Source organism: Eurosta solidaginis, chromosome 2 (assembly GCF_040869045.1).
Source record: "Eurosta solidaginis isolate ZX-2024a chromosome 2, ASM4086904v1, whole genome shotgun sequence".
Classification (NCBI taxonomy): Eukaryota; Metazoa; Arthropoda; class Insecta; order Diptera; family Tephritidae; genus Eurosta; species Eurosta solidaginis.
This window is the reverse complement of record NC_090320.1, coordinates 235,833,099-235,850,563: the sequence shown is the minus strand read 5'-3', so window position 1 is coordinate 235,850,563 and position 17,465 is coordinate 235,833,099. Positions and strand designations below refer to the sequence as shown.

The 17,465-nt window shown below is 34.1% G+C and overlaps 1 protein-coding gene across 4 annotated transcripts in view; it reads left to right on the top strand.

Annotated features, from left to right (window-relative positions):
• Positions 1 to 17,465, top strand: part of IA-2 (tyrosine phosphatase IA-2) — a 349,021-nt gene that overhangs the window by 40,742 nt on the left and 290,814 nt on the right. Inside the window, exon 1 of one of the 4 annotated variants that reach the window (XM_067767305.1) lies at positions 2,869 to 3,328. The exons of 1 other annotated variant lie outside the window; for it this stretch is intronic. In XM_067767305.1, the coding sequence (XP_067623406.1) occupies positions 3,268 to 3,328 (61 nt within the window). In that variant the 5' untranslated portion in view covers positions 2,869 to 3,267. Of the gene's footprint in view, positions 1 to 2,868; positions 3,329 to 14,732; positions 14,864 to 17,465 lie in introns of those variants that run through there. 2 more of the 4 variants (XM_067767308.1, XM_067767307.1) reach the window with 2 other exon arrangements.

Sequence of the window (17,465 nt, the reverse complement as noted above, 5' to 3'; positions counted from 1 at the left end):
AAGCTTTACTGATTTAGGGTTTACTAACACTTTCTTCAAAACAAACAATGCTACAAAGCAAAATTTACTATCTGTTATGACCCACTAGAAAAGACTTCCTGTTGATAAGAAAGAGCTTACTACTTCATAATAAGCTTTTATGAAAAGCTCGTTTAGCTCAACAGCGCTTCACTCACATTCCCATACATCTATTTCATATCACTAGCATATTTATTTGCAGGAAATGTTTATTGGTGACAGGAAATTGTAATGAGTAGCTGATAGATATGTATGGGTGGTAGTACAAAGAAGTAGAGCTGGATTTCGATTCGATTCTTAATCGATTTAATCGATATGTAGAGTCGATTTTTTTTTTAAATCATTCGATTCTTTAAGCATCGAAGTTTTCATCACTATATTCTTTACGGACGCTTGAGGAAATACATATACCGTAATTTTTGTTTTTATAAATTTAGCTTTAATTTAGCAAGCAATATATTGAACGTGTGTTTATCTATTCTGTGGTATGATATTGTGTTCAGTACGAAATGAAAACTAATTAATACCACATTTTTAGATTCTAGTAAGCCAATTGAAATTGACTCTGAAGGGGAATTCAATCTTATAAGTAATCCAAATATTCGCAGATCTATTGTCTGGAAATACTTTAGTCGAGTGCAGGGCGATTCTGCAAAATGCAAATTGTGCGAAAAAAAATGCAAAACAGGTGGAAATACAACCAATTTGTTAAATCACTTGAAGCGGTCACATCGAACGTTGATGGAAATATCTTCATCAACAGCTCCTATAGAATCCTTTCCCAGCAAACACAGTTTCTAACGTTAGAGAAATATTGTCATTTTACATTAGAATTCTAATGTAGTTCTTCAATGCATTTCGATTCGAAAACTAGGTTAGAGAACTAGGTTAGAATTGGACTGTGAAAAGATTTGAATAACACTAGAAATGCGATGCTATGATCATTGTCACAGTTATCCATTATTTGCACGACATGCACCCTCATCCTTAGTGTTATAGAAACAAAATTAAAAATAGTGAAAAATTGTGTGGAAAAATTATAAGTTGCGCAATAAGTTTTTTTTATTTATAATAATAAATACTAGTAAATGAAAATCAATAAAAAAAAAGCTAAAAAAGGAAAGCGAGCAGATTATTGATTAATCTCATCCATACCTCATACCAACACTGAGCTCAAGCTTTAAGTACGGTTTTAGTTTAGTATAATAGAAAGTCTTTTAAACATGTTCATTCTTAATACATAAGCTTACAACCAAATAAAAGTATTTGATATGATGAAACAATGGAAATTCCGCTGATTTTAAATAATTGAACTTAATTGCGCATCACTTTAAAGTTCTCATTAGAAACTCATTAGAAATTGACGTTAGAATTCGATTAGAATTCTAATCCTATTCTCGATATCGAGAACGAAGACCATTTTTTGTCGGGAATGGTATAATTCGCGACAGTTTCGCAAATCGTCCCCTAACCTTCTACCTTAGAGAAATACATTAGAATTCGATTCACCTTCTAATCGTTTTCTAACCTAAATGTTTGTTGGGTTTTTGAACATAATAAGAACAACATAAGGAAGTCTCAGTCTGTAGATGAGCGAAAAATACAATTGGATTGTACTTTGATTAGAATGATTGCCACAGATATGCAATTTTTAGGATTGTCGAAGATAAAGGATACAGATCTTTTACACAATGCTTGGATCTTCGGTTCGTTTTGCCTTCACGAGTAACATTAAGAAACACACTTTTAACAAATATATAAAATCAATACTTTTTATGACATAGACAGCAGCAAACACGAAAAAAGAAGTGGCAATTTTTATGAAATTTCGTCAATTAAATTCCTTATTCCTTTTTATTTTCAATAAACTAAGAAAATACTTCCAAAAATTTTTTAACTGAAATTACGCAACCCATGACACAAATTGCCGTATGTTGTCAATTGAAAGTTCCGTATATCTGATTGATGACGAAACAGCTAACATATATTGAGAAAATGTTACTTTACGTATGTAATAAATACTTCCTTTTTATATGACGCTGAACAGAGATCGATTCTACGAAACGAGAACATTATACGTATTTTAATAGTAAGTATTAAAGAAGAAAATGTATTGGCTAATGTTCCCAAGGTTGGTTTCCCTACATTTTGAAATAAAAGATTCAAAAAAGCGCAAAAGGTATGACATTTCGGTAAAGACTATACTAATTATCTCACTCCAATGAAAGGATCAAGTGAAGAACCATGTGGCATTCCTTGATGCTTCCAATTTTGTCCGCAGGCAACGAAACGAGAGAGAAACTGTACAGCTTTGTCGGGAAAAATTATGTAAATGGTTAAGTACGTAAGCAAGTACACAAAGAATAAGCAAAATTTAAATAAACTTTGTTTGGTTCGATTTATTCCATTAAATCGATTTTTTTTCTAGAATCGAAACGAAAAAATCAATTCTTAAAAAAATCGAATCGAATCCAGCTCTACAAAGAAGTAGAGATGTTCAACTACTCATTCACTACTCTGCATAATGCGCCGACCCATCCCTTTCACTACCCACGCTCTTTTTTGCCACGCAGCGGTTCGTCAATTTCATTAAAGTATTGTGTGAATCGTTATTTAAAATACTACCCTGCTCATGCTTTGGACGTAAAGAAAACGCCTGCCACGTTTCATCGGCAACGTTTTACGCTCACATTCTTCTACTTCTACTCTCTCCAACTCTCCAAAGGTATACGCTTATACCAACTCGTTAATAATCGGCGCGTGTTCGTTAGTGTGGCATGGCGTTGGCTTCCGCGCTTCGATGCCGTCACAACCTGATGCTTTGTATCAGTTCAATCTGGTGAGCGTAGACTTAACGTTCGAGTTGAGCGGTTAAATAGGTACAAGTATCCTTAGCAAGAAAAAATAAATTAAAAATAGTTCCAAAAAAACTTCAGCAAAGTTGTAAAAGACAAAACCAAAATCATTGCTGCTGCAACACATTTATCATCATCAATAATGTCAATCTGCTTTGTAGCTGTCAGCCATTTGTCATTAGACTAACACAACGAAAAAAAAAAAATTTGAGATATAAATCGAAAAAGTAAAATCGCAAAAAATTTGCTTATTTGATAGTCGTATTAGTTTCTTATCAACTTGTTGACTACTTACTGCATTGTTGTTGTTGACTTTTGCCTTAAAAAGGGTCTTTGTGTTTGGCTTGCAAATTTTCTTGCTAACATATGGCAGCTTTTTTGCCAGCAACGCTGAATGACAATATGCAACAAGCTTATCGCCAATTTAGCCATAATGAGGCAACAGCTGTTGGATGGTAAGTACATCCTGTGTGGTGCTTCCTTTCACTCAATTACAATGTAGATATATGTATGTGTGTGTTTGTGTGTATGTCGCTGTGCTCGAAAGCGTTAATGCAACAAGACCGCAAGGCGAAAGAAAATTCTCAAGAAATTGATGTGATGCCAAGGGCCTCTTTTAATTTTGGTCGAGTAATCTTAAGTCAGTGCGCATCATCATTGTAAGCCAGCAGCGTCTTCTCATCAACCTGATGAGGTGTCAAGATATTTTGTGTGAAATAATTTAAAAGAAAAAAAAGTTGCGTAATTGTTGTTGGATCGCACTTACCTGCTGAGGTGCAAAAGTGTGACTGTTCAAAAGCGGACGAAAAGTGAATTAATAACTATTTACATTATTTGTTGATTTTCATACAATAGGTTTAATTGTTCAAAAGAGCCGAGATAGAGAAAACTATACAATAAAATAAGTAAGGAAGGTGTAACAGAACATTACATACTCAGCTGTCAAATTACAGCTTGCAAAAATTTTAAATTACCTTTTTTAAAAGTGGGCGGTGCCACGCCAATTGTCCAAATTTTTAATAATTTTCTATTCTGCGTCATAAGGTCAACCCACCTAACAAGTTTCATCGCTTTATCCGTCTTTGGTAATGAATTATCGCACTTTTTCGGTTTTTCGAAATTTTAGATATCGGAAAAGTGGGCGTGGTTATATTCCGATTTCGTTCATTTTAAATAGCGATCTGAGGTGAGTGCCCAGGAACTTACATACCGAATTTCAATAAAATACCTCAAAATGTACCCAAGTTACCGTGTTTACGGGCCGACGGACGGATATGGCTAAATGAGTTTCTTTTTTTGCCCTGATCATTTTGATATAAAGGAGTCTATATCTATCTCGATTAATTTATGCCGCTACAGGGTACCGTTATGCGAACAAAATTAATATAATATGTTAGCTCTACTCAGCTGGCTATAATATCAGTGTGGAAATAATTTCGTGTCATGTCCGTCCGTCCGCTCGTCTGCTAACACCATAACTTCCAAACTTAACAGCAGCATTTCATATAAGGGTTTGTTTGTACTTGGAAAAGGTTGATATACAAAGCAAGCAAAAAGGCGGAATCTGACCACGTCCACTTTTTCTATATCGAAAAATTTGAAAAACTTAAAATATGAGATAAATAATAACGAATACACCTTAATCATAAGGTATTTTAAAAATAGGCAAAATCATTATAGTTCGCCCACTTTTTCGATATCGAAATTTCCAAAAATTTAAATATGGGATAAATGGCTAACGAATGATATATATTTACCAAATTTCATACACGGATTTGTTTAGCCCTGAATTGGTTGGTATACGAAACCGATATCTTACCATATCCACGTTTTCGATATCGAAAATTTCGAAAAACTGAAAATATGGGATAAATCATAACGAATAGACATTAATCATAAGGTATTTTAAAAATAGGCAAAATCGAGCTATAATCACGCCCACTTTTTCGATATCGAAATTTCCAAAAATTTTGTTTAGCCCTGAATCGGTTGGTATACGAAATCGATATCTTACCATATCCACGTTTTCGATATCGAAAATTTCGAAAAAATTATAATATGGGATAAATCATAAGGCTGCAGACATTTGTGCTTTATCGGTAACTGTATCGGTAACCTTATAACAGCTGATTCGACCAACCTTATGGGAATCAATGCAATCGATTATTGGTGCCGCTAAGGTCGTAACCGTATCGTAGCCAACCAATTGGTTTTTGGTTTACCGTCGTAATGATAAACAGCGGATTACGTTAGGGATACAACTGCAGCGATACGACAAACGGTACCAACGACTACGCTTAAATCAAAAATAGGCAAAATCGAACGGTATCGAATTTGGTATCGAAAATCTCCCAAACTTTTAAATATGCGATAGGTTCCAGAATTAATTGGCACTGAAAATAGGTGGATTCGAATTTTAACTACGTCTACCTTTTCATTATCGAACATGGATGGCATAATTAGTTAATGAATACGCATAAGCCGATTAAAGTGGGTTGCAGAATAAACGAATATTGAAAATGGTGTAATTCCAGTTTTAATAGCGCCCTTTTCCCGAAATCGAAAATGTCGAATATATAAACATGGGATACCTAATTAACGATTACGAATAAATCGATAAAGTTAGACGCCGGGATAAAAAGAGATGTTGAAAATAGACAAAATCAAACTACGACCGCACACAATTTTTCGATATCGAAAATATCTTATAGTAAAAATATCGAAAAATTATAAAAATGTGATAGTTTATTGACGTATCCAGGTTAACCACTCGCACCGACTTTTTCGATGTCGATAATTTCAAAAACATAAAATATGGCATAATTGTTTGCATTGATTGGGGTTACTTAAAAATTTTGGTAAACGAGCGTTGTGCCAGGCTCTGCCGCCTTAATTCAATAAAAAGGCGATTAATAAAAAATTTTGGAATTTTGCCGAAAATTTGTTTTGCTGTTAACTAAAGTCCAGGCAAAAATCTGAAAAATTACCATGGCTCACTTTTCGATATAAAGAATTTCGAAAAAAAAAAATTGGCATAATTCATTAATGAATGTTTCTAAACCAACGAAGCTAGATGCTAATTACAAAAAAGAAGGAAATACTTGCCTACATTGAAGGGGGAAAATCAAAAGGCGTAGAAGATATCATCTTGAGCTTGAATTATAATTTTCACTATTCGCTATAGAGCAGGTGAAAACTAGCGATTTTGCCACTTTTTTCGATATCTAAAATGAAAATTATTTTATAATTCATTAGCTAATTCTTATTAACCCATGAAGCTTGGCTAATGAATAAAATCGTATAAAGAACACGCCCACTTCTTAGATTTCGAAATACATATGTAATAGCTTGGAAAATTGTGTTCGAATTCTTATGAAATCGCGAATCTTGGCAAATTATTCATCTTACAACTCACCTCACAAAATTTGCGTCATTTTGCGAAATAAGCTTTGCAACTCCCCCATTTAAGGGCAGAAAATTAAAAGCCGTTGAAGTTATAATGCTGAAATTAAGAAGGATTGTTATAGAAAGTTAGATGAATCGGTTAAAAACCAAGTACATTTTTTCGATATCGAAATTTGGATTTGGGGATAAAAAGATATTAAAAATGTTGAAAATCGTACCACGCCCATTTTTTTAACGAAATTAACGAAAATTTCGGATATGTGATAGTTAATTAACAACTAAATCTGTTGATAACTACTGGATAGGATTGAAAAAAGTTGCAAAAGGCCACACCTAATTTGAGGCATATGTTGAGATAGTCTCGGAAGAAATTTGTTTGATCCTTCCAAATACAGCCGACATTTTTTTTATTGAAACATGGTTATACGACACTCTATAAAAATTGATGTGGCTTTAGAAGCTGCATATTTCCACCTAAACTCCTTTTGAGCTCTAAAATCATCTTCATATAGTTTTGTCTACCAAACCAACTTTAGAGCCTGAGGGTATGCTTCTCGTTTCACCAAACTTTGAAAAACAACCACGTGAAAACGACAGCAAAACTCAAAAGGAATTTGAAGTTAAATAAAGAGCATTTCAAGAGCAAGCTAACAAAAATCTAAAATTTCGAAAATGCTGATAAATCGCTGGCATACAAATAAATCGGTTGATAACATCTGGATGGGGTCGAAAAAAGTTGCAAAAGGCCACCCCTAATTTGAGCCATATGTTGAGAAAGCCTCGGAAGAAATTTGTTTAATCCTTGCATATAGAGCCGAAAATTTTGTATTGTCTCTTGGTTATTCCACAGTTGATATCAAAATATATATGGCACTTGGAAGCTGAATATTTCCTTCTAAAGTTCTTTTGAGCTCTGAAGCCATCTTAGTGTAATTTGGTCTGCTAAACCAATTTTAATGCCTGAAAGTATGCTTCTCGTTTGATCACACAATGAAAAACGACCATATGAAGACGACAGCAGAGCTCAAAAGGAATTTAAAATTTAACAAGTAAGGAAGGCTAAGTTCGGGTGTAACCGAACATGACATACTCAGCTGAGAGCTATGGAGACAAAATAAGGGAAAATCACCATGTAGGAAAATGAACCTAGGGTAACCCTGGAATGTGTTTGTAAGACATGGGTATCAAATGAAAGGTGTTAATGAGTATTTTAAAAGGGCGTGGGCTTAGTTCTATCGGTGGACGCCTTTTCGAGATATCGCCATAAAGGTGGACCAGCGTGACTCTAGAATTTGTTTTTACGATATGGATATCAAATGACAGGTGTTAATGAGTATTTTAAAAGGGTGTGGGCCCAAATTCTATAGGTGGACGCCTTTTCGAGATATCGCCATAAAGGTGGACCAGGGGTGATTCTAGAATGCGTTTGTACAATATGGTTATCAAATGAAGGGTGTTAATGGGTATTTAAAAGGGCGGGGGTTAGTTCTATAGGTGGACACCTTTTCGAGATATCGCCATAAAGGTGGACCAGCGTGACTCTAGAATTTGTTTTTACGATATGGATATCAAATGAAAGGTGTTAATGAGTATTTTAAAAGGGTGTGGGCCTAAATTCTATAGGTGGACGCCTTTTCGAGATATCGCCATAAAGGTGGACCAGGGATGACTCTAGAATTTGTTTGTAAGATATGGGTAATCAAATGAAAGGTGTTCATGAGTATTTTAAAAGAGAGTGGTGGTAGTTGTATATGTGAAGACGTTTTAGAGATATCGACCAAAATGTGGACCAGGGTGACCCAGAAAATCATCTGTCGGGTACCGCTAATTTATTTATATATGTAATACCACGAACAGTATTCCTATCAACATTCCAAGGGCTTTTGCTTTCTTCTACTTAATATGGTAGGTGTCACACCTATTTTACAAAGTTGTTTCTAAAGTTATATTTTGCGTAAATAAAGCAATCCAATTACAATGTTTCATCCCCTTTTTCGCATTTGTTATAGAATTATGGCATTTTTTTATTTTTCGTAACTTTCGATATCGTGGTCATAGTCGGATTTCGACCATTTTTTACACCAATTAAAAGTGAGTTCAGATAAGTACGTGAACTGAGTTTAGTTAAAACTGGGCGTGGCTTCAACCGATTTCGCCCTTTTCACAGAAAACAGTTATTGTCTTAGAATCTAAGCCCCTACCAAATGTCACAAGGATTGGTAAATTTTTGTTCGACTTATGGCATTAAAAGTATCCTAGACAATTTAATTAAAAAGGGGCGGAGCCACGCCATTTTTTAATTTTCTTTTATTTTTGTATTTTATTGCACCATATCATTACTGGGGTCGAATGTTGACATAATTTACTTATATACTGTAAAGATATTAACTTTTCTTTTAAAATTTGAATTAAAATTTTTTTTTTTTAAATGGGCGTGGTCGTTCTCCGATTTTGCTAATTTTTATTAAGCAGACATATAGTAATACGAGTAACGCTCCTGCCAAATTTCATAATGATATCTTCAACGACTGCCAAATTACAGCTTGCAAAACTTTTAAATTACCTTCTTTTAAAAGTGGGCGGTGCCACGCCCATTGTCCAAAATTTTACTAATTTTCTATTTTGCGTCATAATTTCAACTCACCTACCAAGTTTCATCGCTTTATCCGTCTTTGGTAATGAATTACCGCACTTTTTCGGTTTTTCGAAATTTTCGATATCGAAAAAGTGGGCGTGGTTATAGTCCGATATCGTTCATTTTAAATAGCGATCTGAGATGAGTGCCCAGGAACCTACGTACCAAATTTCATCAAGATACCTCAAAATTTACTCAAGTTATCGTGTTAACGGGCAGACGGACGGACGGACATGGCTCAATCAAATTTTTTTTCGATCCTGATGATTTTGATATATGGAAGTCTATATATATCTCGATTCCTTTATCCAATCAAAGTTAATATACTCTGTGAGTTCTGCTCAACTGAATATAATAACGATCATCTCAAGAGCAAACTAATAAAAATCTCAAGTTTCGAAAAGTTTCGAATATGTCATAATTCATTAGGAATGCTGATTAATCGCTGTAATATAAATAAATCTGTTGATAACAACTGGATAGGATCGAAAAAAGTTGCAAAGGGCCAACGCTAGTTTAAGGCATATGTTTAGAGACTGTAAGAAATTTTTTTGATCATTGCAAATACAGTCGAAAATATTTTTTTTATTGAAACATGGTGATTCGGCACTTGATATCAAAATGGATGTGGCCTTTAGAAGCTGAATATTTCCTTCTAAACGCCTTTTGAGCTGTGAAATGATCTTCATATAGTTTTGTCTGCCAAACCAACTTAAGCGTATGCTTCTCGTTTAAACAAACATTGAAAAACGACCACCTGAAAACGACAGCAGAGCTTAAAAGGAATTTGAATTCAAATAACACGAACATCTCAACAGAAAAATAATAAAAAAAATATTCATTAAATATATATTATGAAAAACAAAACAAAACATAGTAATTAGTATTAAAATTCTACAGCTGAGTTAAACAATTCCTTCTGTCCGAAATTAGACTTTCTTCCTTGTTGACAAGCAGCATTTGAAATATGTTGCTTTTAGCAACAGACAATTTTTCAATAATTGCGTTGTAATTTCACTGAGCTTATCGCATATTTGATTTATGATAGTGAAAATCTCTTGATTGATTATTAACATGAAAATATTGCATACAATTAGGCGTTTCAGGTGTATTCACTTATGCATATGCCCTATGATTAGATAGTTCAGTTATTAATGCTGATAAATATTTATAAGTGCGCAATAAAATATTATTATCTATTATTAGGTATATATAAATTTTGTTTGCAATTTGTGTGGCATGGTCATATGAGCACGAAAATGCAGTAAAAAAGGATACATAAAAACATGTACGCAATTCATCTTTATTAAATTTTGTAATAATGCCTTCGCCGTTATAAAATCTATATATCAAGTACTCTAAAAGTTTGATAGTTTTTGTTGGAATAAGTTATAGATAGATAGTGGGCGCGCATACAATTACTTATGCGAATATCACAACAGGGTGAGCGGAATTCTGGACTAATGTATTAATATTAATGCACTTTAGTTGAGACCCATGATACGAAAATTTTCTTCCAATCAAGTCATTGTCTGAGACAAAGCCTTTGTTTTTAAGGCACAACTTTCTAGCAAGAAAACATTGGGTCATATGCTTTTTCCCAATATTTTGAAAACTTTACAAACGCGTGCATCCAAAATTTAGATTTTTCTTTTTAAATGGTTGAAATGTTTGCTTAGTTTTCATTAATACGGCGCAGTGTACAATGAAAACCATATGCTGGGTATTGTTCGCACTTTGTATAAACTGTACCCAATTGTATATAAAATAGGGAACAGAAACATAGCAGTAACCTTTTTTATCAAATTGAGTATATCAATTGGATTGGACCTTATCAGTGCGGCTTCAGACCTGGTAAATCTACCATCGACCAGATTTTCACAATGCGCCAAATCTTGGAAAAAAACCCGAACCTCGTCACCTCTTCGTCGACTTTAAAGCCGCCTTCGGCAGCACGAAAAGGAGCTGCCTATATGCCGCTATGTCTAAATTTGGTTTCCCCGCAAAACTTATACGGCTGTGCAAAATGACGTTGAGCAACACCATCAGCTCAGCCAGAATTGGGAAGAACCCCTTCGAGCCGTTCGAAACTAAACGAGGTTTCAGACAGGGTGACCCCCTATAGTGCGATTTCTTTAATTTGATGCTGGAGAAAATTATACTAGCTGCAGAACTTAACCGCACTGGACAATATTCTATAAAAGCGTGCAATTACTGCATATGCTGATGACATTGATATCATCGGCCTAAACACCCGCGCTTTTAGTTCTGCTTACTCCAAACTGGAAAAAGAAGCGTTAAAGATGGGTTTGATGGTGAATGAGGACAAAACGAAGTACCTGCTGTCATCGAGCAAAGAGTCAGCGCATATGCGCCTTGGCAACCACGCTACTGTTGGCAGCCATAATTTCGAAATAGTAAAAGACTTCGTTTATTTGGGAACCATCATCAACACTAGCAACAACATCAGCACTGAAATCCAGCGAATCAATCTTGCCAATAAATGCTGCTTTGGACTAGGTAGGCAATTGAAAAGTAAAGGCCTCTCTCGGCGAACAAAAATCATACTCTACAAGTCACTTACCGTACCCGTCCTGCTATATGGGGCAGAAGCATGGACCATGACAACAGCAGATAAAGCGGCTTTGGGAGTATTCGAGAGAAAAGTTCTTCGAAAGATTTATGGACCTCTGCGCATTGGCGATGGCGAGTACCGAATAAGATTTAATGATGAGCTGTTCGAGCTATACGCAGACATCCACATAGTCCAGCGAATTAAAACGCAGCGGCTGCGCTGGCTAGGCCATGTTATGCGAATGAAAGATGATGCTCCGGCCAAGAAAGTGTTTCTATCGGAACCCGCCTATGGAAGCAGAGGTAGAGGGCGGCCCCCACTCTGTTGGAAGGACCAGGTGGAAAACAATTTAAACTCCCTTGGTGTAACCAATTGGCGCCGGTTGGCGGAGCGAAGGAGCGACTGGCGCGCCTTGTTGAACGGCCATATCCGCTTAGACGATTAAGCGCCAATTAAGTAAGTAAGTAAGAGTATATCAAATTTTTCTTTCTAAAATTTTCGATATTCTGAGAAAAAACTTATATTTTCATAACTTAAACTATGCAAGCAAACCATTGAAACGTTTTCGAAATATTATTACGAAAATTTCGAACTTATTAATTCGACTTCTTTGAATTTTTGGTCTCTCCGAATTGGCATTGTTTTAAAAAAAATTTTTTTTTTGAAGATTGCGAAGTGTGAAAAACTTTTTTAAATGGAAGATAACACTCTTCGGGGGAAAATTTGCAAAAATCAATCAATAATGCACACTAAAACATGCAGTGAAATAAAAAATTTTAAATTTCTAAAATTTTGGAATTATTTCGAAAACATTTTTGAGACTGGTTTGCATAGCTCCAATTTTCAAATTTATAAACATTTTTCACTAAAATAGGGAAAACAAAAAAAAAGAAGGATTTAATCAACAAAACTTGATAAAAGTGCGATTTTTCTGTTCGCTGCTGTATATAAATTCGGGAATATTTATTCCGGTAAGTTCTAAATGAATTTGAAAATTGACGACACAACTTAAGCCTGTTTCGCGTTAAATTTTACCTTAAGTTACATAAATTTTAGTTGGATAGCTGGTCAGTGATGTGTGAAATTTATTCAATTCCCACTGCAACTCACTCGAAACCGATTTGAATCAAGCAGCCATCATTTTTAGGCTTTGAACTGTACCGCAAAACGATATAATTTTAATTTGCAATAAAAACTACGAAATGAAAATTACTCCAAAATATATTTAGGTTTAGTTAAAAATAGTACTCGCTTTCGAATAATATATCGATTTGGAATAAGTAGCCAGTTCAGAATAAACAAAAATGTCAAAAAAGAATATACCGGTTCAGGCAATTTTACCGGTTTGAAACGGATTCAAAATATACCGGTTTCGAAAAGGATACCGGTTCAGAATAAGTAGCCAGTTTGAAAAAAGAAATCATATCGAAAAAGCAAATACCGGTTCGGAAAAAGCTACCGGTTTGAAACCCGGTTAAAGACAATACCGGTTTCGAAAAGGATTCCGGCTTGGAATAAGTAGCCAGGTCGGAAAAAAGTACTTAATTCGGAATAACGCCTCGTTTATTCGTTAATCACGTGACTGCGTTTTTTGAGAAAATCGGTTTTTAATGTGAAACACTCATAAGCCATCGCCAAAACAGAGGCTATACTCAGTTTGTGAAAATATATTACCGTTGTGGTTTAAAGCTCCTTCATTTACTACGTATCTACAATTGATGTATGCAAAACGTTAGCTGCTCAGTTAGTTTTCTTAGACTTCTTGAAATTTTCTCAACTGTAAATTCGCGGTTAACCAACAAACGGAACGCTGAGCCGCTATTTCTACGATGTTAACCAGTTTGGACTAAGTAGCCAGATCGAAATAAAGAACCGGTTTGGATTAAGTAGCTAGTTCGATAATGTTAATCGGTTAGGAAAAAGGTACCGGTTCGGAATGGGTGATAAGTTTGGGAACAGTAACCAGCTCCGGGAAAGTAATTTGTTCGAAAATTTTTACCAAGGACGTCACTGGTTAGGACAAGGTAAGCGGTACCACAAAAGCAGCCGGATCGAGAGAGGTCGCGACACGCTCAAGGAGTCGCAAACACAATTCATAGCTTCTGCAGCCTATTTGTCAAGCGGACACGAAAATGGCAGTGCAAATTTTTATAAAATTTGCATCTCAAAATCGTTTCCGAAAAAATGCCACGAAATTTCGAACTTTGCATTTACAGCAGCGTACATGAAACTATGCAAAACAATCTCAAAAACTTTTTCGAAAATTGAAAAAAGTTTTGAATTTCTTTGTTTAGAGTTTTCTGAATTTTTTTTGGGCATGCAGTTTTTAAAAATTTTTTTTTTCCGAAGTGTGTTTAATACATTTTTCCCAACAAATATATTTTTTATGGAAGAAAATCTGAAACATACTTCTGAAAAAACTTTCAAAAATCAATGTGAACATTGAGAGACTTGTAACTTGTTCAACTTAAATTGATTGCGCTCCAAATTGCATAATCGAAAATTTTCAGAAAACTCTAAATAAATTTCCGAATTTTCGAAAACGTTTTTGAGATTGTTTTGATAAATGCAACAAATGGCTTCACAATTGTATTTCAAAATTTAATATTAAGCTTTTTCAAATGTGCAATTTCAGAAAATTATTTACGCACGGCTAATATAATAAATTGTCGAATATCACTTGAATTTGGCTTTACTACACGCACCACTTCTCTCAAAAAAAAAAAATCCACAAATTCAAATTTCAAGCACCATTTTATTCAGTGGCGCAAAATTGTAAACAGATTTAAAATTTTTCTATTTGTAAGCAATTTCCAAAGTCACGTAAAAGTTGTGGAAGTGTCAGTTTGACAATTGAAAAATTGCACGCCATCTAAGCCATTTATTCTGAATTGTCAGCAATAACACCTGTACACCGGTTCGCTTTGGCCACGTTATTCCATTTTTTACTTACATTTTTTAACAAATATTTTCTAAGCTTTCCCAATAGAGAGAATTTTAAAAATAGTTGCAAATATGCAAAAACGCTTTCCATTCTAAATTCTATATTTATTCGAATTGGCTCGCAAAAAATTGATCTGTGATGGGCAAATTGCTATCGCATATACATTAGCTTTCATATATATCTACTTTGTTGTATATCATAATCACATACATACATATCCTCACATGTTGATATGAAAAACTAGCGCATGCAGTTCATTGTGCGGGCTTGATTGGTGTGAACGTGACAAGAATTTTTTCGGATTATTTTCATTTTTCAATTTGTTTTTCGCTATTTCGATTATTTTAATGTTTTTTACATTTTCTGTTTTTTAATAAATAACTGAAGCTCCAAATTACTGTGCCACAATAGAATTACGAGTAAACAATAATGTAAACATAATAAACAAACAAATATTGTTGAATAAAAGCGTAGAGTTGAAAATGATGAGATGACGTGAAACATATTTACTACTTTGAACAAATTTTTATTAAATTCAATTTTGCAGCCAGCTTTTTATCATATTTGCATTGAAGGGTGATCTTTTTGGAGCTTATCGTCACTCTTTATATAGAAAAATTGATTGGATTACAAAAGCGGTATCACGTCCCTAAACTTGAAGCATAACGCTGCTACTATAATTAATTGTTAATTGCTATAACGCCGGCAATTTTTACAAAATTTCGTCAACTAACTTACATTCTTTTTTTTTCGATTTCGTTAATTTAAGAAACAACATCCATCAATTTTGTAACTGAAGCCGCACATGCTAATTTCAGCAATATTTTAGAAAAAATTCGAAAATTCGGAAAATTTTTGTGTTTCTTTTAACACAGCAAACATTCAGAGTCAAAAGTCGGTCAGAAAGGAGTCCTAATTCACATCGTTCACGCTCATTAAGAGCTCATTTATGAGTCCGGAAAGATTGTATTTCACTTCTTGCAATGGTCGTCCCATATGAGCCCTTTTTCATACATTACGTGAGCCTAAAATGGAGTCCGATCAGACTCCCATTACGCTCATAAACAGCTCATAAATCATATCCTCAATATTGGTTGGGAAATAGAAATTTCGAAGGAAGCCCATACAATTTGTTCCAGAGTTGCCTTGTTTGCTGAATACTCGTGGCATACAGTCCATAGTTTTCATGATATCGGAGTCATAAAAGACTCTTATATGATCATATTTTTGAGGCTTGCATTTTTCACATATCTGGGACTCATATCGGATTCCTAAATTATGAGTGCTCCTAGAATGTTTGAGAGTAATACATTTTACTTAAATTTATATTACTCCAAAAAATCACCATTTGTTAGGAAATAGGTCGCACGCTTAATGGCTAAGCAAATTAAAAAAATAAATAAATAAATAAATAGTTTGTTCATATAAAAAAAAAAATGTTTACGAATGGCTTTTTGTACACAGATTTATTCCATTTGCCCAGTAATCTCTCCACACATTTGTCAGTTAATTAAAGTTTTGTCAACATCGGCTTTTTCAAATTCACATTGATGTTCAATTCATTTTCGCTAGTGTGCTAATTACTTTTAACACAAATGCACAAACATAAATACAGCAGCGTGCAAAAAATGAGCAGTAGTTATTTTTTCAAATTTTGTCAATTAAGCTTTTTTATATTTATGAAAAAGTTTCAATGAAATCTGAAAAAATTTGACGAAAATTTCGTACTTTTTATTTGGATTTCTCCGAATTGCAGTGGTCATTTTGATCAAACTTATTCAAGCAAATTCTTTTTTTTTTATTTGCGGCCTTTAAAAAAAAACTTCTGTCTTAACAACACTTTCAAAAAAATTCGATATTCCCGATAATTTCCTACTTTTTATTTGGATTTCCCTGAATTTTTTTGAGTTTGCATTTTTGTAACCGAATCAATTTTGGTCCAACAAAGATCAAGATATAGGCCTCTCAAAATTCGCAACGATTTGTGAAAATTTTTTTCCGATGTGTGTTGCAAATTTTTTTTTTTAAAAATTGTCTCACTTTGTGTTAAGAAAAATTTAAAATATATTTCGGAAAAAAAATTTTCAAAAATCAGAACCTGCAACTTGTACTTTGTTGGACTTAAAATGTTTGGGCTATAAAACTGCATACTCGAAAAAATTCAGAGAACTTAACATAAAAAGTTCGAAATTTTCATAAAATATTTTCGGGCCTTGGAACTTTTTTGAAAACGTTTTTCAGATTGACTTGTGTAGTTTCAGTTACAGAATTCATAGACGATTTTTTAAATATAGAAAATAAAAAAGGAAAAATTTGGTTGAATAAATTTGATGAAAATTATCACTGCTATTTTTCTGTTCGCTACTGTTTATACATATACATATAAGTATGTTCATTGCACAAGTATTTCGACACATTAAAAATTAATTGACTGCAGGTTATAAAAAAAACAGACATACACTTATAATTATGTGTATATATAAAGGTGATGCGGGTGCTGTCACAATTATAGTGGAATGTTTTTGGGTCAATAAGGTGGTCCACATGCAGAATTAATTTACTGTTTTTAAAATATCTCTAGATATAAATAGTTTATAAAGTTTACTTCGACTGGCCATTATGGCCATTACACAATGTATAGCGTCTCCTATAGATGTATTGATTTTTTAAGCTGAGTGGATCGGTTGAATTGTTTTTGGCAACGGTTTACCTTCCCTGAAGAGCTTGTAGGTCCTTTCGCTGGTGTTATCCTGCTGTCATTATTAAAATAACGTGAGTCGAAGTTATGTAATAATGTTGCAGGGAAGACTGTTAGGAATGCTCAAATGTCAGTCATAATTAAATTGATATAAGTTTAACGTGCTACGGTTGTGATCAATGTGGGAATCAGTAATATATCAGTATCTCGACTGATTTGATATGCAGATCCTTACCCTCCTTACCAGCTGTGAGTTAAGCTAGCCTCGAGTGTAGTTAGAACAAGATGTACCATGAATTCCCTGTGTCTCGTGATAGAACTTTTGGAAAAAGTAT